The 26660-nt window shown below is 45.0% G+C and overlaps 1 protein-coding gene across 1 annotated transcript in view; it reads left to right on the forward strand.

Annotated features, from left to right (window-relative positions):
* CBX7 (chromobox 7) overlaps positions 1-26660 on the forward strand; it is a 167215-nt gene that overhangs the window by 14992 nt on the left and 125563 nt on the right. Inside the window, exon 3 of the mRNA XM_029590190.1 lies at positions 4672-4737. Within this exon, the coding sequence (XP_029446050.1) occupies positions 4672-4737 (66 nt within the window). The remainder of the gene's footprint in view (positions 1-4671; positions 4738-26660) is intronic.

Here is a 26660-nt window from a genome sequence, read left to right on the forward strand (position 1 = left end):
GTAATTACAAAGGGAACCATAGCAGAGTTGCTTCAATATCTATATCACCTCTACGACTCTGGTCTTGCCACTGTATCTGTACGGGTACATATCAGTGCGATTGCAGCTTTCCATGATCCGGACAGAGGTCTTCCAATTTCACACCACCCTCTAATCTCCAGATTCATGCTTGGCCTAATCCACCTCTGTCCACCAACAATGAAACCTCCAGTTCCTTGGGACTTAAATGTTGTTCTGGAGCAATTATTGTTACCCCCCTTCGAACCTCTGGACACCTTACACATTAAATACTTTACGTGGAAAACAGTGTTCTTGGTGGCGGTTACGTCTGCATGGAGAGTCAGTGAGCTTCAAGTGCTAGTTCACTACCCTCCATACCTAGAATTCTTCCATGACAAGGTCACTCTTTGACCTCATTCAACCTTTCTACCGAAAGTAATCTCGCCATTCCATTTAAATCAAACAATTACACTACCAATATTCAAACTGAAACCGCATATCCATGATAGGGATTGGCAATTGAATTCACTCGATTGCAAACGAGCTCTGACATACTACAAACAGAGAACTGAATCGCAGTCTATACCATCCCAACTCTTCCTTTTTTTCAATCCTAATGCTCTGGGACAATCAGTCTCGAAAAGAACTATTGCCAGCTGGTTATCTCAATGCATCCAATTCTGTTATAATAAACGTTCCATGCAATTGGGCTCTAAACCTCGAGCACACCAGATCAGAACCACAGCAGCATCGGTGGCACACCTCAAACAGGTTCCTATAATAGATATTTGCAAGGCTGCAACGAGGTCTTCCCTACATACATTCACGTTGCACTACTGCCTACAGCTACAATCCACCTCAGATGCTGCACTAGGTTCAGCAGTTTTGTCCAGCCTTCCACAAGAAGACTGTCTACCTTTTATAAAGATGGATGTCCTACACCAAAGTATACAAAGCTGGACACCATCTATAGCTTGGGACCCCCATACAGCATGGCTAAATCAGCCTGTTATCAACGGGAAAAAGCAAGTTTGCTTACCGTAAACAGTGTTTCCGTAGATAGCAGATGAAATAGCCATGCGTTCTCACCCTCCTCCCTAGACAGTAAAAAAAAAACAACAAAAAAACTGGCATTTGCTTATGCATTCATCTTGGATACAAAGAGACTGAAGGGAAGATGGCTGATTCGTGTGGGAACACACCATGCAGCTGCACAGAGTTAAAACTCTGTGACTCACTGAGGGAAGCTCCGCCTACCAGGATCACAACGCGCTCCCATACAGCATGGCTAAATGATCTGCTATCTACAGAAACACCGTTTATGGGTTGTGCGAACAAATCTACTCCTGCGCGTAGATTGTAAAATCTGCCCCTAAGGCATTTCTCCCATGCGGTCTATGGGAAAATGCCTTGTTGAATGAGGCCCTTTATTTGCAACTACTTAAGGATTTTTTTCTTCCGAGTTCAGTCATCACAGTGACAGTCCTGGGCCGGGCCCATGCTTTTTATGGAACTCTGCATCCTGTGTCCTAAATCCAGCCACTAGGTGTCACTGCTGCTTAATAACTGAGACTCCCTTCTCCCCAGAGGCGATGACTGCTGCTTCTGCAGCATCTCTGGCTGACCTGGGGGACAGAATGCAGGTCCCTGGCATGGGAGTGCACAACATTGCTATCTAGCCTCTGGAGTATGCTAGGGAGCCACCTCTGAGATAACTGATGACAGTAATTAGAGGGCAAGTTTTCTACTATATCAGTATCGGAGTACACTTATTTAATGTATTACATATTCAGTTTAGGAGGATACTTCTTACAACAGTGAAGGAGTACCATAAACATTTGTATTTCTGTTTCTGATTTCAGTGGTTTAATGCTTGATATCAAGACCAAAATTAATAAAAAGATTGTTCCAGAAAAAAGAGAAATGTAAAAGCATCATGTAACTAAAGAAAGGAGAGCGGAGTCACCTTGCCTATGGCAGGAAACTTTTCTCAAATACATATGGTATCTAAGAGTTATGAGAAATTGGGCTTGCTCTGTAATTTATCCATAGTGCTGTGGTGCAGGAGACTGGTAGAAAGTTCCTGTCCTATGGGGTTAGCAAGGCTTTGATTGTGGAAGATGGCTGATTGAAGATTTCTCCCCTTCAGACCTCAGCCAATGAGAGATCCTGAGTTGCTCAGTCATGCAGTCTGGGGAGTTAGGGTTAAAACAGGGAAAATTAGGGATAAAGATGATAAACTTTTGTTCTTTAAATTTTTTGCACCATTCCAATGTAGTTAACACTTAAGTGTTTACAAATAACACACTTCCAAATTGATGCCAAAATATCTGTATGAGGCAGGGTGCTCTAAATGAAATTGCACAGGGAAGCTGAATGGTTGGTATTGGGCATGGTATCACAGATGTTTCTCTCCCTTCCCTCTTTCCTTTCCATGGACCACTCTGGTAGCAGTGCCAGCACTTGTGCTACTCTATTCCAGTCTGACTGATATTTGAAGAACTGTCTAGTCAGGCTGGAACAGCAACATGACTATAGAAGTTGAAATTATTTTACTTTTACAGATTTGATATTAGATTTAAACATGGGAAAAGGTTTGTTTGCTAGCAATGGCACACGTATCTCATACCAGCAGAAAGTCACTGAAATTGTAGGAAGAACTTTGTTTCCTTTTTAATTGTGTCTGTCTCAAGCAAAATGATCTTAACTAAAATGTAAAATGCCACAGTGTGATTAGGCTTACGCTGAAGGGAGGCATTGAGCTTGATATTCAGCAGTGTGGGGAATGGACAAGTTATCTGGCTAAAGTTAGCCAGATAACTTGTCTGGGATATCCAGCAGAGCACTGTCGATTTAAATATTCTGCTGAATATACCTGGATAAAGTCAGCTGGATAATTTTATCTGGTTAACTCTAGGCCTGCTCTCTGTCAGTTCTAAAGTTAGCCAGATAACTTAACTCCTCTCTGGGATGCCCCAGAATACCTTCAGGTTACCCACAGCTCTGGAATTTTGAAAGCCTACAGTTTTTCAGCTAAGTCCCAAACTTACCAAACAAAACTATTTATTTGAATATTGCCCCTATTGTATATTTATTTATTTATTTAAAATATTTACATGCTGCCTATAGCACAGTTCTAAGTGGCTTACAGTTAAATACTTACACAAATTTATAAAAAAAAACCTCATCATAAATGCATTAAAAAAGACAGATAAAACAAATATAAATTTATTTAAAAAAACAAATCGGCTAAGACAAACAGATCAAATCACAGAATTAAGCCCGACAGAGCACTCAGAATAATAACAGTATATGGCATCAGTGAGACAACTAGTAAACTGCTAGCCTTCAACAAGCCAAGAGGATACAATAATACAATTTAATAAAACAGAAGATTCTGAACAGAGACAGTGAATTGCATACTGATGCTGTTAACTAGTCTTGCATGACTAAAAAATAACTCAAAATGTTTTAATTTATACAACGGTGGGTTCTGCTACTTTTCATGTGAGTTTTCTCATGCACATACACTTTCTAATTTTGTTTGCAAGTTTGTACCACCTATACTTATCTGAGCCTAATCAGGACTCTCTTCTTTTTTTTTAAGACAGCAGAGCATCTAAGATCATGATTTCACAGGTTCAGAAGCTCTAGACTTTTACCTGTCTTAAACTCAAAACCTTCTTTCCCAATTTTGGCCAAAAGCTCAGCATCTATAGCCCAAACTAGGGATTAAACCAAAACTGAGGCTAGATTTTTTTTTTCTTGAAACACTACCCCAGCACAACCCCATCCCCTCACACTAGCTTCTGAACATTTCTTGCCTAGTTGAGGACCTAGAAGGAGCAGTTGTAACACTCCAACTCAGATTTCTTTTCTACTGCCTAACTGTGCAGACTATTTTTTTATTTTGGCCCAGACTGTTTCCTCCTGTTTCTTTTGGGCTTTGACATCATGCTCCTTCAGAGTCTTATTTTGTATTCCCTCCCAACTCATGTAATCCAGTCATTGTCATGCCCATCTTTATCCCAGGACCACATATCTCTGGGAATCTGCAATCGTAGGCCCTAAGTTTAGCCACTAGATGTCACCACATGCTGTCTTGCCTCTGCCGAGCCCCAGTCCTGTCTGCTTCCGGAATCAAATCCAAGACCTCAGCATGGCAGTGCACAGTACTACTGCTGAGCCACCATGCCAGGCTATTAAGTAGGCCTAGATTTCTACACAGACCTACTATGCCTGTGCCTAAAGTGGCAAAACTGGGGCGGGCAAATTTCAGAGAATCACTAGATGTTGGGGATCTGGTCCACAGTATTCTGTCTCTGGCCCCATTAGATAGGATATAACTGTACTATCAATAGAAGCAGTTTCAAAGTCCTGGTGATCCAGGGCCAGGGTGGTCTTGGTAGTATTAACCCATCTGCTGTCTCTGCAGCTTTCACTGTATGACAGAGACTGCAACACTAGGGTCAGGCCACTAAGATATTACCATGGGATCCTATCCTGGACCATGTCCATCCTTCAAAGGAAGGAAAAATGGGATGGTACTGACAGTACCCAGGGGTGATATAAAACTTTTAATCCATTACTACTTTTAAGGTGACTGTACAGTATATTGTAAAGGAAGGTTTTGTTTTTAAATTAACCTCTGTGTAATTTATACTTGTTTAGGTACAGTACATGGGAACCAGAGGAACACATTTTGGATCCACGCCTTGTTATGGCATATGAAGAAAAGTAAGTATTATTTCCGCTCCCCTCTGTGCATCACATGTAGGTGACCAAGGGCATCTAAGCCATCATTACCATGCCATTTGAAAGCCATGTGGTTTTTCAAAGCCAATGGATATGCCTGTCCTGCTGCCGTAAATGGATTAAACATTGCCTCTACACCACTATCTGGGGTTGTGAGGGGAATGAAGAGGCATGCTCTGCTCCTGATTCTCATAAAGTGGCACTTGTATCAGAAGAAAAATCATTAGTAAATGGGTTCTTATTGAAGGGGAAGGTCTGTGCACAGAGGGCCAAAACCTCCCAGCTATATTGGAAGGAGGAACACTTAAAAGCAGGAACAGTTTATCTTATTTTCTTTTTTCTTTTTGTTTCATTTCAGCATTACCTTGGAATTATTTTAAAGTATTTAGCTTTAGTTGAATTTTTGAAAATATTTTTGCTGTAAATTTGAAGGAATTAGAGCCTTATTAAAGCACCCTGGTATGGCTCACATTTGTTTATAGTTAGTGTGTTACTGGTGCTTAGCAAAATGGGCTGACTTTGACTCAATATGCTTAACTTTGCTCTTGCTCCTGCTGCAGGACGGAAAATAAAATGAAAAATCGTACAAAAGTCATCTATCACTGCAGAAACACTGACTTACCAATGAATTTAATTACATTTGTTTGCTTGTTCTGAGACAAAATTGAGATCTTGTTTGAATTTGGACCTTTTGCTTAAATCTCCTCTGTTTTAATGTACTCTTTCTCTCTGCTGCAGCAGTAAAAATTAGCCCTTCCTCCTCCTGAGTCAGTTCCTGCTGAGCTGCTGCTGAGTCGCTGTGGCTTCAGTTTGCAGATCTCTTCTGCTGCAGTGCGGTTGTAGAAGACCGTCAGCCTTTTCCATTTTATCCACCCAGAATGCCTGTATAACTGTGCTTCTGGACAAGCGACACAAGCCGAACTCTTGTACAATGAAACAGAATGAATGATATGTATTTTGTCATTTTGGGCATTAGCCTAATGATTTTTGTGCAAAATGATATGACCTGGTATTTTTCGACTAATTTAACAAGATTGTGAGTTTGTCATGACTATGACAGATCTTAAAGGAGATTATTTTTAAATCTGCAGTACCTCCAAGTTGGTGAAAAATTCTAACCTGTAGAGCATAGAAATAGCATAACAGACCATATTAACTTATTAACTGGTTCAGAGATTCCATTTTATAGAATGTCACAAACAAAGAAAAAGCCTTTTCACTAGAATAGTAGAAAGTGCTGGGCAGCAGGCCATGACATCACTGTGTACCCTTTACTGCTCCTCTCTTCTAGCCAGCTATGTGCTTTTTCAGAAATACTGAATCAGTGAATACCCAAAACTGACAGTTGTGATGAAAATTATTACTCCTGTATTACACACATATTAGGAAAAAGTGGGACACCACATCTATAAACTTACTTAATATAAAAATGGCTCATTTGTTTTGTATGTGTGTCTCGGCATCATAAGTGGTATTGAACGGATCATTCCTTTTCATCTAGTCAGACTAGTCCAGATGAGTGGGTTAATGTTCACCAACCAGAAGATGGAGACGGGAGATCAACAGGTTCACTGATGTCACCTCTTTTAGGCATCTGTGCTGACCTCAGCCTGCCAGTATTCTCTGTTTCCAGTAGATGATAGGCAAGCATACTGTGCTGTGCACTATGGCCTGGTAGATTGAACAGGAAAAAAAAAAGAGAGAGAAGTCTCTGTGCTAAGGAGACAGCCTTGTGCTCCCTTCCTCAGTGGTGCAATTCAGGACCAGAGGGCTTCCAGGGGGACTGATTGCAGTTGTCCACCCTTTTCCTTCCCTTCCTGCTTGCCTCTCCCTCAGGTTATTTTTTGCTGTTTCTCCTTTAAAATTTTGAAGCTGTTTCTGCTGCAGTGATAAAGTAAAAAAAAAAAAAGGGGGGGGGGGGGAATTCCTCTGTTTTCAGGCAGGCCAGTCCCCCACAAGTGGATTATACATCTCTATCAGCAGATGGAGTAAAAGCTGATATCACAGATATATAGCCCTGCCCTTACATCAGCCTGCCAGTATTCAGCAGATGGTGGACATGCATTTCCCTGTCAGGGATTGCTTGCAGTAAAAAAGAGGAAGATTAAGAAGAAAAGAAGTTTCACACCATTTGTACTCCTGAAGTGACACCAATGGGTCCCTCCCTCAATTGAGTGCCTTTAGTCCAGCAGCGTGGACTTAAAAAAACCCCCCAAAAAACCAAACAATTAAACAGTTGACAGACGAGCGAGGCTTTCACCTTCCCCCCATAGCTGGAGACACAGTCATACTCTCAACCAGGACGGGCTGAACTTGGGTAAAAAAATAAATAGATGAAAAGGAGCAGAAGGCAGAGTGGGAGGTTTTATTCCTCTGTTCTTTTCTTACCGGGTCTTCCTCCCTTGGTGTCTTTCCTTCCTTCTTCTCACTTCTCTGGGGAGTTTAGTGAAGTACAGTGGTGGCGCAGGCACGGCGGGTTGAGCAGCCTCTGGCTAGGCTCCACTCCCAGACATGATTCTTCAAGCTGTATGATAGGCTGTGGCAGCATTTTCGCTCGCTTGTTTATGCGCATGATTGCTGCATGGCAGTGTGGTGAGGTAGGCGTGCATGTGCATGGCTATTGTATCGCACAAGTTTGCACCATATATTTTGGCCTATATTTACGGTGTGCTTATTTGAGATGGAGCGCCTACTTGCGTATGTGCTGAGCGCTTATTTGGGCATGTGCTGGGCGCCTACTTGAGCGCGAGCATGCTGTGACTGTACTTGAACACATCTTTTTTTTATTTGGGCGCACAAGAGAAGCGAGATGGCATGGCGCTGGTGACAAACAAGCCTAAGCACCTAGCAATCTGTGCTACTTGCCATATAAGGGCAATACAGTCAAGGTTTTCTGGAGTCTGTGCCAGTGCTGCCTGGCTGCTGGGCCAATCTCTCTGTCAGGGGGAACTGGTACTGAAGGCAACTCATTGCAGGTGTCCCCTTCTTCAGTTGACCCTAGGATGGAAATATCTTCAGGAGATGTTCAATCTGAGAACGTCAGATTGAGGCTTATAGGGTCTGGTATAGGCCCATTCTCCTTTTCCTAAACAGGATTTTCCAGGGACTGCAGTCATTTCTGCAGGGGCACCCAGCAGAGAAAGTGATACTTTCAAAGTGGGATCACATACCCGGTGGTTGTTACCACGTGCAAGCGTCACAGTACAGGAGTCCCTGATGATATGCAGGAGGTTGTGGAGTGGGATACAGATGATTCTGGTGAAGGTTTGGATTTCTCCCCTCTGGCTGAAAGAGAAATCCCTTCGGATTTAGAGCCACAAACAACTCTGCTCTTTTTCTTTCATAGTGATGAGTTACTGAGTCTGTTATCTCAGACTCAGAAGCCCCTTGGTGTGATAGGGGGTGACTGGGTGCACCAAAGATGGATCACTGTTTCATCACACTATGCAAGCATCTTGTTTCTTTCCCTTCCTGGATGCAATTCAAGAGCTGATTGCCCTTGTATGGGGTGCTTCAGCAGCAAACCTTAAAGGCTATACCCTTTGGAACCGGTGAGGGAACAGTTACATTATCTGAAGATGGAAGCGCTGGTGTGTTCTAGTTTAAGGAGAAGGAGGGGCCGCTTTAAAGGATGCTCAGGATAGGAGAATTGAGGCTATCCTTTAGCAGGCCTTGAGTCCATGGCAATGAATTTGCAAATTGCTTCTTGTTGCTCCGTCATGGCTCAGGCGAGTCTATGCCTCTCTCAGGAGCCTGAGGGAGCGAGGTTGAATAGCAGAGTGTTTCAACCGGTGCCACTTCCTTAATTGATGCAGGCTGTGACTTGAGAGCAGCTAGATGTTAGCTGTGGTTGTGAAATTGGTTGGCAGATACAATTTCTAAGTCTAGTCTCACAAGGTTACCCTTTAAGGGTTCTTTTTTTATTTGAAAATGAGTTGGAGAACATGGTACATAGATGAGGAGAATCCCAGGTCCTTCGTTTTGCCAGAGGATAAGAAGTCAGCATCGCATCCTGTTGGGCAAGAGGCCATGCTAGAGGCTGCAGGCATTGTCGTTCCTATAGGGAAGTGACTACTCAAGAGTTCTTGTCCTCCTGGTAAGTCTCAATCCTTTTGATCCAGGAAGCCTTGGAAGAAGGCGGGCTCCGGGTGTGGAACACCTCGTCTGTCTCGCCTTTTTCAGAGCTAGGTCTGGATCATGTCTGTCCAATGGGTCCTGGAAGTGGTAAGAGGAGACTATGCTCTGGAGTTTCCTTCGCATTCCTCTGGATGCCTTATGGCCTGTCCTTGCAACTCCTTACAGAAGAGGGTGGCAGTGGAGACTTCCTTAAGGAGGCCATTGGACTTGAAGGCCTTAATTCTTGTTCCCAAATTGCAAGAAAATACAGGATACTGTTCCATAACTGGCATTTGCGGGTGACTCATTTCCGTATGGAAACTTGTGTGCTGTAACAATGGCAGTGCAGTCAGGGGAATTCTCCCATCTCTAGATCGTATGGAGGCATTTCTACATAATCCCATTCATTGGGAACATCAATGGTTCCTGCAGTGTGCTGTTCTGGGATGTCCTTATCAGTTTCAAGTCCTTCCAGCTGGCCTCTGCGCCCAGGACCTTTTCCAAGGTCATGGTGGTGATGATGGCATCCTTCTGCAGGAGTGGCATCTTGGTTCCTCGTATCTGCATTGGAAGAAAGTCACCTGCCTTCTCACATGGCAAGAGCTAGGCTGACTGGTGAACTTGGCTAGGAGCACCTTATAGCCGCCTCAGTTGCTGGAGTATCTTGGTGACTTAGAGCAAATTCCACTAGAGCTCAGGTGCTATTGTGGGCGGAGCTTGGATTTTCGTCTCCAGCCAGGTTTTCCCAGATAGCAATGTGGTCTTTCTTGCATACCTTCCCAAGTCGGCTGCTTGGGCATTCGGGCTCCGCAAGGTGCAGCTTTCGCGCGTGTGGTGTTAACTGGACCATGGGCAGCCTCCTGCCCTGTTTGGGAGTAGCTTTGGTACATCCCACTTATGGAGATTAGCCTTTCTGAGTGCAGAGGAAGGAGAAATTACTACTTACCTGATAATTTCTTTTCCTCTAAGGAAGGCAGGCCTATCTCTGATCCGGCCCTCGGCTGCTGATTTTTGCCTTTGGTTCGTTCTTTAGGTGTGGATGTTGCAGGGTGTTCTTGCTATTCGTTGGAGGACTGATAAGTGTTTTTACTGGTCCCTCAGTTTAGCGAACATTAATTTTTTGATCTGTGTTCTCTATTGATTTCAAGCATGAGTGATTGATTGTTAATAATCATTTTCAAGTATAAACAGTTTGTCCACAGTTTGGCTTTTCCAGAGAATACTGGCGGGCTGATGACGGGGCAAGGTTTTATATGTGATATCAGCTTTTACTCCGTCTCCATCTGCTGGTAGAAGTGCTTAGTTCACTTGTGTGGATTGGCCTGTCTTCCTTAAAGGAAAGGAAATTGTCAGATAATTAGTAATTTCTTCATACTGGTTGTTCAGTGGCTGGAGGACCATGGCAGCTAAAGAGCAGAACTGCACTCTGTTCGGGCAGTGAATGAATCCTGAGTGAATGCCTGGGTATTTGTTTGGGGTTTTTTTGGAAGTTTTAGAACTGTGAGCTGTGCCTGAGGGGGAGGGATGATGGCATCAGCAGAATGTGGGAAAGAGCCCCATGTTCTGCATAGAGTAACAGAGGAGCAGCAAAACTGTGCCATTCCGGTTTCTTTGCGGGAAGGAAATTTAGACTCCCCAGAGAGTTCAGTCTCAATGGAGCAGGCTAGATTGAGTGATTCCAGTGGTTTAGTGGGGTTGCAAGTCGGCACGGCCGTGTGCTGACAGGCCCTCCTCTCGCTGGGGAGGGACATGTCCTGGGAGGATTGATGATGGCTACACATTCTCCTGTAGCCTTGCTAAGGCAGGTTTGAGCTGTGGGAAAATGAAACAGCATGGTCCTCCTGCATCTTAGCCTGGCTTGTAGCATGTGGTTTATAGCGCCAGGGTTTTAGAGAGCTCAGAGGTGCAGCCTGTGAGTGGTCCATGGTAATTGGCTATACTAGAACTTCTCTTCCTGCCAGCCCCATTGTTGCTGAGGCAGGGCCAGCACTCATGTAAATTGTGCAGGACTATGAGAGATTTATTTTTTTGAGCCTTATGCAATTTGGAACTGTATTGCTGGGCTCTAGTGTAGCAGTTCTGACTCCATTTAGTATGTGGCGTCCTCTTTGATCTGGATTGCAGTTACATCAAATATTTCATTTGCATATAGATCTGTGCATGGACTTGGGGGGGTGTAGTCCCCAGGATCAACCCAGCCCCTCTGTCTCCTTGAGCAGATGCAGGGTGGACATCAGTAAAGAAAAGAGGACATGTAGTTATTAGGAAAGGGCAATCTTTCTGCAGTGGAGGCCTCCATGAAGGTTTATAATGGAGTTCAACATGTAAAGAAGTGGATAAGGGGGATTTTTTTCCCTGACAGTGCAGATGGTGTGTTTGGTGCTGCATCTGTTCATTTGAGAACCTAGCATCCCTTATTTTCCCAGTCTCTGTAGGTGCGAAACCTTGCAGAGGAGATAAAGGGAGTGATTCTCAGTTACTCAGATTGCTCTTTAATGGTCACTATAGGTTAGCTAACTGGATTTTTCCCCTTGTAATGCGGGGAAAGATTTTCTGACTGGAAGAGTGTGCTTCTGGAGGCTTTTTTTTTTTTATGGGAAGTTGTTTGTTAGCCAAAGTTTATCCTTTGGATTCTAAAAAAAAAATAATACTGCAGCATGTACAAGAAGATTCAGTGGAGGACTCCTTGCAATTGGAATTAGGCACAGAGTAAATAACAGTTAGGCGATCATTTGCTATGAGTGTAGCCTTCGTAGTGTCCACTAGGGAGACTGAGAATGTGGATCTGGACAGCGTATTCCATCTTTAAATTTATCTTTTCAACCTTCCCTTAAAGTGTGTGAACCTGGTTTGAAATGAATCTTGAGAACATGGCAAAAGCTTCAAGGGACTCCCAGGAGCCGAGACTCCTGGGGGTCAAGTCAATGGCTCCATCTTATCTTTTCTTGCCCTGCAGTACAGTTTAGGAATTCAGAGAGTTGAAACTAGTCCTTTGTTCTAGAATGGGAGGTGAGGTAGAATCCTCAGGGACAGGATCCTTTTGAGTTATGAGATGAATATCTGAGGGGCTCACTCGCTTTCAGCCTCCAGGGATAGGTGATCGTCTGTCACAATTCTGTTGGATCTTGGTTAAATCAGATCCATAGGACTTAGAGGTCTTATGAGCAGGTCTGGATTCCTCCTGTCCCATTTCAGAGGCTATTATGGCTTCCCCCGTTCTGACAGGGAGTAGAAAGCTTTAAGAGTGCCACTGGGAAATCTTTTCGAATTGAAGGCTAGGCTCCCAGTTCCAAGGGAACAGAAATGATTAGGTTCTATTTCAAATTCTTTTGCAGTTCCTAGGAATACAGGGCTCTCCCATCCCATTCTACATCTAAACCCAGTTAATGGGTTTTTGAAGGTGTTTCAAATCAGAATGGGAAAAGTAAAATCAGTGAGAGAGGGGAATTCCTGCCCTCTTTGGTTTTAACGGAGGTTTCGCTTTGCATTCCTTTAAAGAAGACTCTTCGTCAGTTGGTGAGTCTGGGCCAGCGCTTGTAGCAAGCTCTTCCCCTTGGGCTGGCCACAGCTTGGAAGCCTTTTTTGTTTTTGTTTTTGGGAGGCAATGGTGCTTGGTGCAGCTACTTCGTGTGTGAAAAGAGTTTGGTATTCATTTGGCCAGCTGATTACTATGGGCGATGTTACTTCAGTGAGTTGAATTGGTTTCCCTATGAGTAGTCAATTTCTCAAGAGTTACCCTTCACCTACCTGCAACGCCGGGGCCTGCAGACGACCGCCGAGGCCTGCATCCGAAGCCTGCTCCCGGGGCCCGCCGATGCTCCATGCGGCCGGCATAGACCTATCGGGGTCAGGAGCAGGAGCTGCCGCCAAGGACCGCCCCCACCACGACATCAACAGATGGCGACCCGACGGCCCTTTAAATCTCTGGCCGTCCTTCCAGGCATTGCGCGACCAAGGGGCCTGCTCCCCTTAGTGCTCCCCTTTGTGATTAACAGGGCACCACCACATCCTTCTAAAAAGAGAAACCAGATGCAGGCCTGCCTCTCCTACGCTCCTCCCCCCCCCTCCCGCTGCATGACTCACTGCTAAGCACATCCTCATCGACTGCCTGACAGACCTTTGACCAAACGGACCCTCTCCGCAAGCCCTACAAACTAAAGCACTCACCACCTACGCCCTCTCTCCAACCCATACCATACCTCAGTCTCACATATATCACTCAACATGGAAGGCAGAGAGGACCCCCACGACAGGCCATCAGACCTGGAGTTATAAAAATTTACATCCAAACCTATTCACGCAGGCTCATCACCATACCCACCAAACCAATCACTCAACTCATAGCCTTCACAACAGTAACTCTCCTCCTATTCAACACACAATCTGTCTCTAAAAAGATACCTATAATTCACGACCTCCTAGTTGATACTCTCCCTGAGTTATTCTGTCTGACAGAATCCTGGCTCAGAAACTCAGACATTGCCCTCATCAACCAGCTACCCAAATCAACCTACGACATTTTCTCCATACCTAGACTGAAACGAAAAGGAGGCGGCCGCCTACTCATGGCATTAAAAAAAACTCAAACTCAAAATCTATACCACCAACCTACCTCCCCCTATTGAAATCAGTCTATTCAAATCTAAACACCTACAAATCCTTCTACTCTATGCTCCGCCTGGTGCACTACAACACAACCTATCAGCACTAATTGAAACCATCACATCTAACATCAGCATGGACACCCCGGCAATCGTATTAGGTGACTTTTAATCTACACATGGATAAAACACCCCTTTCACCCACCTGTGAGCTCCTACAAAATACAATGACGGCACTTGGCTTCACACAAATAATAAACACCCCTATCCACAAGACTGGACACACCCTAGACCTGATCTTTATCAACAACCAGATCTCCCAGAATGCACCACCCAAGGTCACCCCTATCCCCTGGTCAGACCACAATCTCATCCAATCCAACCTACATCTGAAACAACGAGGCATAATGAATAACAATCACAACAAATACATCGAATTCACAAAGCTATGCTCCACTGATGACCTAAATGAAATATTACCAGACACACTAAAAACTGTAAATATGAATGATGCAAACTCTGCAGTAAACTCCTGGATCTCAGTCAACTCACAAGTAGCGAAAACCAAGTGTCCAACCATCAAAAAGAAAATCACCACAACCCCCAAATACAAAACCCCCTGGTACACCCCAGAGCTAAAAAAAAACATCAAACGACTACTAAGACAAACCAAAAAGAAATGGAGAAAAGACCCAAGCCCCCAGCTCAAAGATAAATACAGAACCATTCTATTCATCTACAAATCTGACACAGAAAAAGCCAAGCGTCAATACTACGCCAAAAAGATTATTCAATCCTACAGCACTATTTGCATATGTTACAGACCTGACACAACCTATAGACAACTCACCCTCCCAGGAAACCTCCATGACCACCTGTGATGATCTTGCCCAATACTTCAAGGACAAAATTGACAAAATAATCACAACAAACCCGACCACAAACAAGACAATTACTAATCTACCTTATCCAATCGCTACTACATGGTTTCACTTTGAAACAGTTGCATCTACCGAAACTGAACCAATCATCCAAAACCTTAATCCCGCAGCGCACCCCCTTGACCCCATCCCAATAAAACAAATCCCTAACACCATCGCCAAAACTATAGCAGGTATAGTCAATCTCTCCCTTGAACATGGCATCTTTCCGGACAAGCTCAAATGCGCCATCATCAAACCTACCCTCAAAAAGCCTCAGCTTGACAAATCTGACCCATCAGACTATAGACCCATATCAAACCTTCCATTTATTGCCAAGATCCTTGAAAAAATCATCAACCGACAACTCACCGAACACCTGGAAACCCAGAACACATTATTACCAGCACAACACGGGTTCAGAAAGCATTACAGCACGGAAACTCTACTCCTCACCATCACTGACACCGTCCTCAAAGGTCTTGATAGCAGTCACTCCTACCTACTGATCCTACTAGACATCTCAGCAGCATTCAACACCGTCAACCATGAAATCCTCTTAACCAGACTGAAGGATATCGGCCTATGCAAATCCACACTTAATTGGTTCAAATCATACCTCTCAGACAGATCCTATAAAGTCAAAGTGAACTCATCAGAATCCAAACCAATCCCCGTTCCACATGGTGTCCCTCAAGGCTCCTCCCTCTCAGCCACCTTCTTCAATATATACATCCTCCCCCTCTGCACCCTCCTATCCGAACTAGGACTAGCATATTACATATATGCAGATGGGGGTAGATTTTAAAAGCCCTAGGCGCGTAAATCCGACAGGATTTACGCGCGCAGGGCACTTGCGCGCTGGCGTGCGCAAAGCCCCAGGATGCGCGTAAGTCCTGGGGCTTTGCTTGGGGGGCGTGTTGGCGGCGCGGTGTTCGGGGCGTGTCCAGAGGCATGACGGTGGTCCAGGGCGGGGTAGAGTGCTCCGGCACAGTGGCCTGTGCCGGGGCAGGGAGCCAGTGACGCGCGCAAGTTACGCCAGAGGCAGGCGTAACTCAACAAAATAAGGTAGGGGAGGGGGATTTAGTTAGGGCTGGGGAGTGGGTTAGATAGGGGAAGAGAGGGAAAGGTGGGGGGAACAAAAAAAAAGTTCCCTCCGAGGCCGCTCCGATTTCGGAGCGGCCTCGGAGGGAACCGGATTTTAAAAATCTGCCCCATGATGTTCAAATCCTGCTCCCACTGAATGATACTCTGGAAACCAGATAACCCAATTACTCTCACAAATGTCACTCTCCCTCAACCAAAAAAAAAACCGAGATTATACACATAGGAAAAAACAATCACACCACATTAAGCACGCAAAACTGCACAGCACCTGAAACAAAGAAGCTAAGAGGTAGATCTTTAAACAATACGCGATCGCGTACTTTTGTTGGCGCACCAGGCGCCAACAAAAGTACGCTGGATTTTATAAGATACGCGCATAGCCACAAGTATCTTATAAAATCCTGGATCGGCGCGCGCAAGGCTGCCGATTTTGGGCAGCCTGCGCGTGCCGAGCCGCACAGCCTGCCTCCGTTCCCTCCGAGGCCGCTCCGAAATCGGAGGGGCCTCGGAGGGAACTTTCTTTTCGCCTGCCCTTCCCTTCCCCTGCCTAACCCACCCCCCTGGCCCTATCTAAACCCCCCCCTTACCTTTATTTCGTGATTTACGCCTTTTAGAAGCAGACGTAAATCTACGTGCGCCAGCAGACTGCTGGCGTGCCGTCATCCGACCCGGGGGCTGGTCCGGAGGCCTCGACCACGCCCCCGGGCCAGCACCCCGCCCTGAAATGCTGCGTCATTAGGCCCCGCCCTGACACGCCCCTTTTAAAAAACCACAGGACTTACACGAGTCCCGGGGCTCTGCGCACGCCGGCGGCCTATGCAAAATAGGCGCGCCGGCGCGGGAGGGCCCTGCTCACGTAAATCCGGCTGGATCTACGCGAGCAGGGGGTTTAAAATCCGCCCCTAAGTTTCCACAGCCAAAGACCTTGGCATTATCCTCGACGACAACTTAAACTACAAAAAGCATATTAACACAATATTACGAGACGGATTCTTCAAACTACAAATCCTAAAGAGAATCAAACCTTACTATACACACGTGGCTTCTGAACTGTCCTCCAAGCACTGTTATTCTCCAAATTAGACTATTGTAACGCCCTCCTGCTTGGCCTCCCAACAACCACTCTCAGACCGCTGCAGCTACTCCAAAATGCAGCAGCAAGACTACTCACAAACAGCAGAAGATCAGACCACATCTCACCTATCCTCAAAAATCTACATTGGTTCCCCATTCAATTCAGAATACATTATAAAGTCCTCACCCTCATCCACAAAGCTCTCTACACTGACAAATTTAACTGGATGAACACATCCTTCTACTTCTGCAGCCCAAAAAGGAACCTCCGTTCCAACAACACTGTTCTCATCCCATTCCCCTGTCCAAAAATAATCCACCTGACCACAATAAGAGAACGAGCTCTGTCTGTTGCCGGACCCTCTCTCTGGAATAATTTACCATTACATCTAAGGCTAGAAACAACAATACAAACCTTCAAAACAAAACTTAAAACATGGCTTTTCCAAAAAGCTTTCACAACAACCACCTAATACCCCTGCCGATGCTACCATGCGAAAAGACACTAGATAAGGACATATAAATTACATCTCAATATTCACTTTATTATACATCAAGACACTCAAGACATATTGACGTAAATGACCCATACACAAGTTTGCTTACCGTAAACGGTGTTTCCATAGATAGCAGGATGAATTAGCCATGCTGTCTTGGGATCTGTCAATCAGGTCCGGGAGGTGGAGCTTGTCAAAGCAGAGATCAGAGCTTTGCTCTCTGCGGCTGCGCGTGTGTTCCCGCGCAGGAAAGTAACGGAATCTCCTCAGTCTGTGATTAAGCTGTAGTGTAGTCGAAGACTTGGTGATTGCCAGGGAGGAGGGTGGGTCAGCATGGCTAATTCATCCTGCTATCTATGGAAACACCGTTTACGGTAAGCAAACTTGCTTTTTCCCGTCGATAGCAGGGCTGAATTAGCCATGCTGTCATGGGAGTCCCAAGCTACCGATCATGTTGTTTATGATATATATATATATATATCTGTACGTGATCTTTGACAGTGTGGCGATCACTGTGGACAGGAGGATAGAGATTGCAGAATTGCTTGCCCTATCTTCGCATCAGTGGCTGCTTGTTGATCAAGGCAGTAGTGAGATGTGAAGGTATGAAGCGATGACCATGTAGCTGCCTTGCAAATGTCTATGGGTTGCACATTCTTTAGGTGTGCCAATGAGGCTGCCACTGCTCTGACTTGGTGAGCTTTAGGCTCTGAATGTAGTTGTAGTTTCTGTTTATCGTAACAGAATTTGATGCACTGCGCTATCCAGCTGGAGATTGTGCGTTTAGCCACTGGTAATCCAGGTGCCTTTGAGTCAAAGGAGACAAAGAGTTGAGAAACACGGGAGTTCGAGTTTGTCCTTTCTTTGTAGTATGCTAAAGCTCTTTTACAATCTAGTGTGTGTAATAGTTTTTCCCTATCATTTGTATGAGGTTTAGGGAAAAAGGTGGGTAATTCCATGGTCTGATTGAGATGGAATTGAGAAACCACTTTTGGTAGGAAGGATGGGTGAGTTCGGAGAACTGCCTTTTGGTGATGAAACTGCAAATATGGAGAATAATGGACCAAGGCCTGTAATTCACTAGCTCTTCGTGCCGATGTTACTGCAACCAGGAATACAACTTTCCATGTGAGGTATTCAATATGTGCCGAGTCCATGGGTTCATACGGGAAAAGCATGAGCTGTTCCAAAACTATGTTGAGGTTCCATGGAACTGGAGGCTTAGAGATGGGAGGCCAAAGGTGAGTTAACCCCTTAATGAAATGATAGAGTAAGGGGTGATTGGATATAGGAATATTGTTAACTGGTCTATGATATGCCCCTATGGCACTGAGATGAACTCTGGATGATGTTGCTAGACCAGCTGCATATAGTGTATGAAGATAATCAATGAGTAACTCAGGTGAGCAGTGGTGGTACACCTTTGGAATTGCACCAGGTTGAGTAACGTTTCCATTTATAGCTATAATTTTTCCTCGTTGAGAGTTTCCTGGATTCTAACAAAATGAATTGTGCCAAAGTGGAAACTCCTTGTTCTGTTAAAAGGAGCCTTTCAATCTTCACGCTGTCAAGTGGAGAGATGAGTGTAGCGGGTGTAGAAGCGTTCCTTGATCTTGGCAGAGAAGATCTTGGTGATTCGGTAAACGAATTGGATCCATGATGGATAGTTGGAGAAGTAAACTGTACCATGGTTGCCTTGGCCAGGCCGGGGCGATGAGTATCAGTTGAGCTTTGTCTGCTATGCACTTCTGAATTGTCCTTGTTATGGGTGGTATGGGAGGAAAGGCGTACACGAGGCCTGTTGTCCACGGGATGAAGAAGGCATCTTGAGCGATCCTGAATTGGCTTGGTCTTATCGAGCAGAATTTGGGAACTTGAGCATTGATCTCTGTTGCAAAGAGATCTATCGAAGGCGTCCCCCACTGCATGAATATGTTTCGGGCTATTTCCGCATTGAGTGTCCATTCGTGAGGATGAAAGATGTGGCTTAGCCTGTCCGCTCTTGTATTTGCCACTCCTGGTAGGTAAGTTGCTTGCAGATGTATGCAATTCCTGTGAGCGTGTTCGAAGATTATCAGGGTCTCTTTGCAGAGGGACCATGAACCGGACCCTCCTTGTTTGTTGATGTAAAACATCGCCACTTGATTGTCCGTGTAGATCATGACCCTGCGTCCTTTCAGGTGGTCTTGGAACACTTGTAATGCATTCCGCATCGCTCTGAGTTCCAATAAATTTATTTGTAGGTTTTGTTCCGAGATTGTCCATAACTTTTGTGTTTCGTAAATCTCGAGATGTGCTCCCCATCCCTTGCGAGATGCATCTGTGGTTAAGACTGCGTTGTGAGGAGGGGAACTGAACAATGCTCCCTTGGACAGGGTGGAGTTTAGGAGCCACCATTTTAAATCTTTTTTCATTTCGGCGGTCAATGATAACTTCTGTGTCAATGGTTGTGAGTGTTGTTTCCATTGGCGTTTTACTCCCCATTGCAGGCGTCTCATGTGTAGCCTGGTATTTGGGACCGTGAAAACAGCCGCCGCCATGTGGCCTAGGACTTCTAAAACCTGTCTCGCTGAAGGTCTCCGAGTATGGTTCAAGGTATGTAGAAGGTGACGGAATTGTGATATTCTGTCGTTTGGTAGGTATGCCCTGTTGCAAGAAGTGTCCAGGCATGCTCCTATGAACTGTAACTGTTGTGTTGGTTGTAGGTGTGATTTCTGAAAATTGATCACTAATCCTATTTCCTGTAAGCATTGTATCACCCGATGGAGGTGATCTAGTAAGATATTTGGAGTTGGGGCAATTATGAGCCAATCGTCCAGATATGGAAAGATGGTTATACCCTGTTGTCTGAGATGAGCCACCACCACTACCATGCATTTGGTGAAAACCTTAGGTGCAGCCGATAGTCCAAAGGGGAGAACTTTGTACTGGTAGTGTTGATGTCTGTAGCGAAAGCATAGGTAACACCACGAGGATGGATGGATTAGAATGTGTGTGTAAGCATCCTTCAGGTCGATGGAACACATCCAGTCGGTTTGAATCAGAGGAAGGATTGAGTTCAACAATACCATTTTGAATTTGTCTTTGGTGAGAAATTTGTTCAATTCCCTTAGGTCTAGGATGGGACGAAGTCCATTCGATTTCTTGGGTATGAGGAAGTATGGGGAATAAAATCCTACTGATTGGTCCCCGGGGATATTTGTCGTATCACTTGTTGTTTGCGAAGCAAAGCAATTTCCTCCCCCAATTGAGGTTGAAAGCTTTGAATCTTGAGCGTGGAAAGATGAGGTAATATGGGTTTTGTGACAAATTGGAGTTGGTAACCGTGACGTACTATCTCCAAAACCCATTGATCGGATGTTATTCTCTCCCAGGTTGCCAGGCAAGAATGAATCCTGCCGGATGGTGCTTGATGTTGTGGTGGCTGAGTAACTAAAAAGATGGAGTCGATTTCGCTGCTGTGCCTGCTGTCTCTGGTTACATGGTTTACCTCTACGTTGGTTTGAGGTATTCTGTTGTGGAGGAGGACGTTGGTAAGCAGGGTAAGGATGTGTATGAAAGGACTGGTAAGATCTGTAGGGTCTCCTGGCATATGATTGCCGGCGAGTAGAGCCACTATAACGACGTGTGGTCGAATAGTGAGGATGTGATGATAATGATTGTACTGCTAGCGCCTCCTCCTTCAGTTTACCCACTGTGTCTTGGAATCGTTCTCCGAACAGGTTATCCCCTGTACATGGAAGGTTTGTTAGTTTCTCGTGTAAATCTTCACGTATTGAACTTGAGCGTAACCATGCCAGTCTGCGGGCTGCAATGGCTGATGCAGATGCCCTGGAAGATGTTTCATGTGCTTCATAGATTGACCTCAAAAGGTGTCGAGAACACTCCTCCATGTCATGAAGAGGTATTTGATCCGCAGTCAAGGCAAGCATAACTTTTATAGCTTGTATGCACTCATATAAGTATTGTACCATGTAGAATTGATGTTGCATAATTCGGGCATTCAACATTGAGTTATGGTATATTTTCCTGCCAAACTCATCTAAATATTTGTTGTCTTTGCCTGGTGGGTATGAGGAATGCGACTTCGTTTTCTTAAATCTTTGCATCGCCGACTCTACTACAACTGAAGCATGAGGTAATTGTGGTATAGAGTACGGTGATGTTTTCCTCATACGGAATTTTATGTCAGTCTTCCTGGATACCGCTGAGATTGCGTAGTGTTTCCCAGGATTTCTGTAAGACTGAATGCAGGTGTTCTTGTGGTGGAAGAGATGTTGGTTCTCCTGGAGTATTGAAAATCTTTAGGAGACCAAGTGTTTCTGACCTAGGGTCTGTTTCTTTTTGGACCTCTAGATGCAGTATTGTACCCAATTTTTCTAGACATTTTGGGTATGTAAGGTCTTCTGGAGGAGAATACGGCTCCTGAGGTTGTTCCTGCGGATCCGATGGGAATCCCGTAGATGATGATGGGGATGTTGGTGGCGAAGAAGAATCAAAAGATGTATCCTGTTTATAATTTGGTGAAGTTGGTCGGTTTGTTATGGGAGATGTTTGAGGTTCCACAGACGGTTCTCTATTAGTCTGTGTTTTATGTTCCGGAGAACTGACAGAGGCAATATTAATCATTTTGAATGATGACTGAAGAGTTTCATAAAATCCTGCTAAGGATTGAGACAATTGATAAAATGACTCTTTTGTACGAGGGGCCATTATTGTACGATCATCTAATTCTTGTGACTCACATGCTTTAGGTTGCATTGGAGTGTTCTGAGGTAAAGTATTGGATATTTTCTTGTCTCTCTGTTTTTTGTCGCATATTATGTCCATCGAATCCTCTGAAGCTGTAGAAGCGTTAGAGGAAGCAACTTGTATTACCTCTCTGTGGGAGAAGGTATTTGAAGTTGGTACATGAGATGATTTAGAAGTCTAAGGGCTTACTTCCCATGTTGCACTCCTCTTTGCCGACTTTTTGTGGTGGGAATGTCGTGAGTGCTTATGATAATAGTGTGATGACAAGTCTATAGGACTTCTTCGTGAAGACGGTGATCGCTTTCTATGTTTTATTGTAAACTCTGTCGAAGTAGCTCTCGAAGAAAGGGAAGTACCCGAATGAGGTGGAATTATTGATGGAGAGGAGGAAGAAGACATTTGTGAGGGTCCACGTCATCGTTTCAACTCATGATGTAGTACATGAGATAGGTGCTCATGTGTCTTGTGCGCCGATTTAGACTTGTGCGCGGATCTAGACTTGCGCGCAAGAGTTATCGGCGCTGATGTCTCCGGCGCCGTGAGCGCAGATATGTTTGGCAGTATCTGCTCCGTGTGCTCATGTGGTGTTGGCGCCGTGTGCGCAGATGTGGACGGCGCCGTGCGCGCAGAGTTTTCCTTGGTCGTGCGCGCAGAAATCTTTTGCGCCATGCGTGCAGGGTCCTTCGGCGCCATGCGCATAGAAGTGTTGTGTGCCGACACTGTTTTATGCGTAGAAGGCGGCTTAGGCGGCTTAGGCGCAGAAGTTTTAGGCGCCGAGATTTTTGGTGGCAGTGTATACTTCGCCGGCGATTTTGGCTCTATGGATTTTTGAAAATCCAATGGCCTTTGCCGGCTTGCCATATCCTTACCTCCAAAATTGGAGGATTGAGGATCCCACAGTGATGCCCTCTTTTTTGAGGGAGCTGGTAAAATTGCAGGGCCAGGCGACGAATGAGCCTCCGATGGCTCCTGTGAAGCAAAAAGTTCCTGAAGCCTGTAGGCCCGTTGCTTCAGTGCTCTGGGTGACATCCTCAAACAAAATTCACAATCTTCCCGATTGTGATCTGGTCCTAGACATCGGTAACATCGGTCGTGGCCATCCGTGACCGACATTACCTTGCTGCAATTACAGGGTTTAAACCCGATGTTGACGTTTTTTGTTTTTTTTAAACACTGAGGAGAAGAACAGTTCCACGTGCGATCCCGCGCGCGGAAATAACAGACTGAGGAGATTCCGTTACTTTCCTGCGCGGGAACACACGCGCAGCCGCAGAGAGCAAAGCTCTGATCTCTTCTTTGACAAGCTCTGCCTCCCGGACCTGATTGACAGATCCCATGACAGCATGGCTAATTCAGCCCTGCTATCGACGGGAAAAACATCCTTTCCAAAGACTCTACGTAGGACGTACTGCCGTCACTGTTTCAGGTTTAATCTCCTAGTAAGAATTTAATAAAGTGTAAAGTTACAATGTTAAATAAGAAATATTTACAATGTTACATAAGATTATATTGATGTTATAATGTAAAACAGGAAGCCCCTACTTCTTGAATACAGTTACAATGTAAACCGATGTGATATTCCATATTGAACATCGGTATATAAAAACTAATAAATAAATAAGAGTGGTTTACACCATCATTGATTCTGAACTGTCTGGGAGCAGAGCCAGACTATGGCTGCATGTACAGCAGGAAAAACCCCTCCGCCCTGGACTTGAACAGGCACAGTTCAAGACCAGCTGTTACACTTTTTATTAGATGGAGTGAAGTTAGGTCGTGTTCGACTAGCAAACCAAAGAATACAGGGGTTGAGATGGTACATTCTTTCATTATTGTTCTCCAGGAGTCCGATAGTATGGTCTTATCCTTTTGCTTATAGGCTCAAAAGACAACAGTTTGGGACCTGGTACTCAGGGTGAGGGCACCCAGGGAACCACTTTAAGATTTTGCTCTTCAGGGGGACTTCCCAGTCTTAGAACTGTTCTATATGGTTACTGGTGCCAGCTTCTGTTAGGAGGAACCAGGAACAGTGCTTGAGTTGGTTTTCCTAGGAGCTGGGCATGGGTCTGGATATCCCATAAACCAGACCGGCAATCTGGGGAGAACATTGGGGCAACAAGTTCAAGCACAGTGGACAACCAAGAGTACGAGATGGCCTATCTGCTAGTTATGGCTCTACTTATGGGTCAAGTAGTCAGGGTAATGTTTGGTATCGCTACAGCAGTAACATATTTCCATCCTCTAGGAGGAACTGATAGTCCTCAAGTGTTACAGGTAGTGGTGTTTCTTGCTTGGATGGCATGAATTTTGAAGGTTGTTAGCATCACATATAGTAGGTGTGGACACTTTTTTTTTTTTTTCCAAGCGGAATGTCCCCAGCACGATGTGATCGACCCAAGGGAATGATCTTTTTTAAGTTGCCTCCAATCACATTGTTTCCAGCTGTGGAGTTCCCAAGTTGGACCTTCAGGTGACCTTCAAGAGGGTGAAGATACAGCAATTTTGTTTTTCAGCTGGATAGGACAGTTTGTTCTTCCAGAAATGATTCCCTAGGTCAGACTTGGCCCAACAGGAACAGTCCTGTATATGTCTTCCATGGCCCAAAATGGAGAGAGGGCTTCAAGGAATTTCTGAGCATCCAAATCTAGTGGCTCTAGTAGCTCCAGCTTGTCCGAGGTGTGCTTGGTGGGCAGATTTTGTATGTTTGAAGTTTGGAAGACCTGTTAAGTATCCATTGCTCGAGAACTTGCCTTTACAGGGTCTGAATCTACTCAGAGATTCAGATAGTTTTTGTTTGGTAGGGCACATTTGGAAATGTATGAGTTTTCTCAAGCTGAGGGGCTACTCATAAAGGAACTCCACTTCGTATACTTATGTGATTTGGAAAGTTTGATGATTGATTTACTGGAAAGCTGTGAACACCTGGGTTACCCTTTGGTGCAAAGAAATTCTTTCACAGGGTTGGCTTTTCCTTCTTGAAGGTGCAAGCTCTTATGCTTTGGGGACATATATTGAAAGATCTTTTGCCTTCGTATTCCGATGTGTCAAGTTTCTTGGGCATTTGCTGAGGTTCCTGTTCCATCTTCAGATCTGACTTTGAGTTTCTTTGGGTGGAATCGTAACTGGAGTTTTTGAAGGATATTTGCTACTTACTTGCTAATTAGTTTCCTTTGTTCTGCAGAGGTGCAAACTGGGCTGAATGCAGATTCCTACTCGCATTGGATGTGAGAGAGGTCCTTTTCGGGATATCTCAGGGACATTGATACCTTCAGGAGATCCGATTACCTTTGGTATTGTGTAGTGGTCCTTTACCTTACCTTGGCAAGAGAGGGTCCCTTTCACAGGAACTTGGGCAATTGCTTAGACAGAACTGAATTGATATATACTTTGAGTATTTGTAAAGCAGAGGCATATGGTTTTTGTTGTGCTCCCTTTCTAAGCATTATTGCTTAGATGTCAAGGTCACAGAGAAGGTCTCCTTTGCCTTTAAGGTATTGAGAAGAGGATGAAGTTGCGTCCTGCCCTATTACGGAGTAACTTGAGTACATCCCACTTATCTGGACTGTTCTGGCTGATTGAAGAGAGAAGTGAAATTAGTTCTTACCTGATAATTTCCTTTCCTTGAGTCCAGTCAGACTAGTCCAAGACCCTCCCTGTGCTGCCAGCCTGGTATATCTCTTTGATCATAATCTGAAATGATCATTAAAGGGCTGCAGATTATTTAGATTTCTAAGCAGGTGAATGACCTCTTGTGTGTTGCTTGGACTTTCTATTTCTTCTACTTGTTCTTCTGGAAGACCTTTGGTAAAAAAACAAACAAAACATAATATAATGGAGAAAAAGCAAAGTTATTCTAGGACAAGCAGTATGGTAGTTCTCACATGTGTGTGACAACATCTGATGGAGCCTGTCGCTATCCGCATGTCCACGCGAGGGCCCCCTTCAGTCTCGTAACATAGCAAAAAATACGAACGAAAAAATAACACAACAAAAACCTGTTACAGATAAGCAACTGTGCTTTCTCCTAGGACAAGCAGGATGGTAGTCCTCAGGAATCCCACCCACCTCCTCATGATGTTGGTTCACCTTCGGTTTGTTGTTATTTTTTCGCACATTAGCCAAACAAAGTGCCAACGGGCACAACACAACTGTGGCGCAGTGGGCAAAACAGGGGCGGTCTGGTCCCACAGAGAGCACGATGAGAGACAGTCGGGTTCAGGACTAGAATAGATTGCACAGGACAGACTGGCCAAAAGTGCTGTTCTGGCGACTATCCCTGTCAAGACCGTAGTGGGCTGCGAATGTGTGGAGAGAACTCCAGGTCACGGTCCTACAAATTTCAGCGACAGGGACCCACATGCAAATGGGCCACTGACGCTGCCATAGCCTGCACAGAGTGAGCTTTCACCCTGCCTGCCAGCTGAAGGGCTGCCTGCTCATAGCAGAAGGCGATGCAATCCGCTAGCCAGTTTGACAAGGTTTGCTTCCCCACAGCTGCTCCCAGACTATTGGGGTCAAACGACACGAAGAGCTGGGTGGACTGTCCGATCCAGATAGAAAGTGAGCACCCGCTTGCAGTCCAGGGGATGGTGAGCACGTTCCCCCGGGTGGGAATGAGGCCGTGGGAAGAACATGGGAAGAATGATTGACTGGTTGATGTGGAAAGAAGTCACCACCTTAGGCAGAAACTTTGGATGTGTACACAGCACCACACGATCATGGAAGAATTTTGTGTAGGGAACGTACGTGACCAGGGCCTGGATCTCACTGACCCTGCGAGCGGAGGTGATCGCCACCAGGAACATAAGCTTCCAGATGAGGAACATCAGGTCACAGGA

This window comes from Rhinatrema bivittatum, chromosome 2 (genome assembly GCF_901001135.1).
Source record: "Rhinatrema bivittatum chromosome 2, aRhiBiv1.1, whole genome shotgun sequence".
NCBI classification, from domain to species: domain Eukaryota; kingdom Metazoa; phylum Chordata; class Amphibia; order Gymnophiona; family Rhinatrematidae; genus Rhinatrema; species Rhinatrema bivittatum.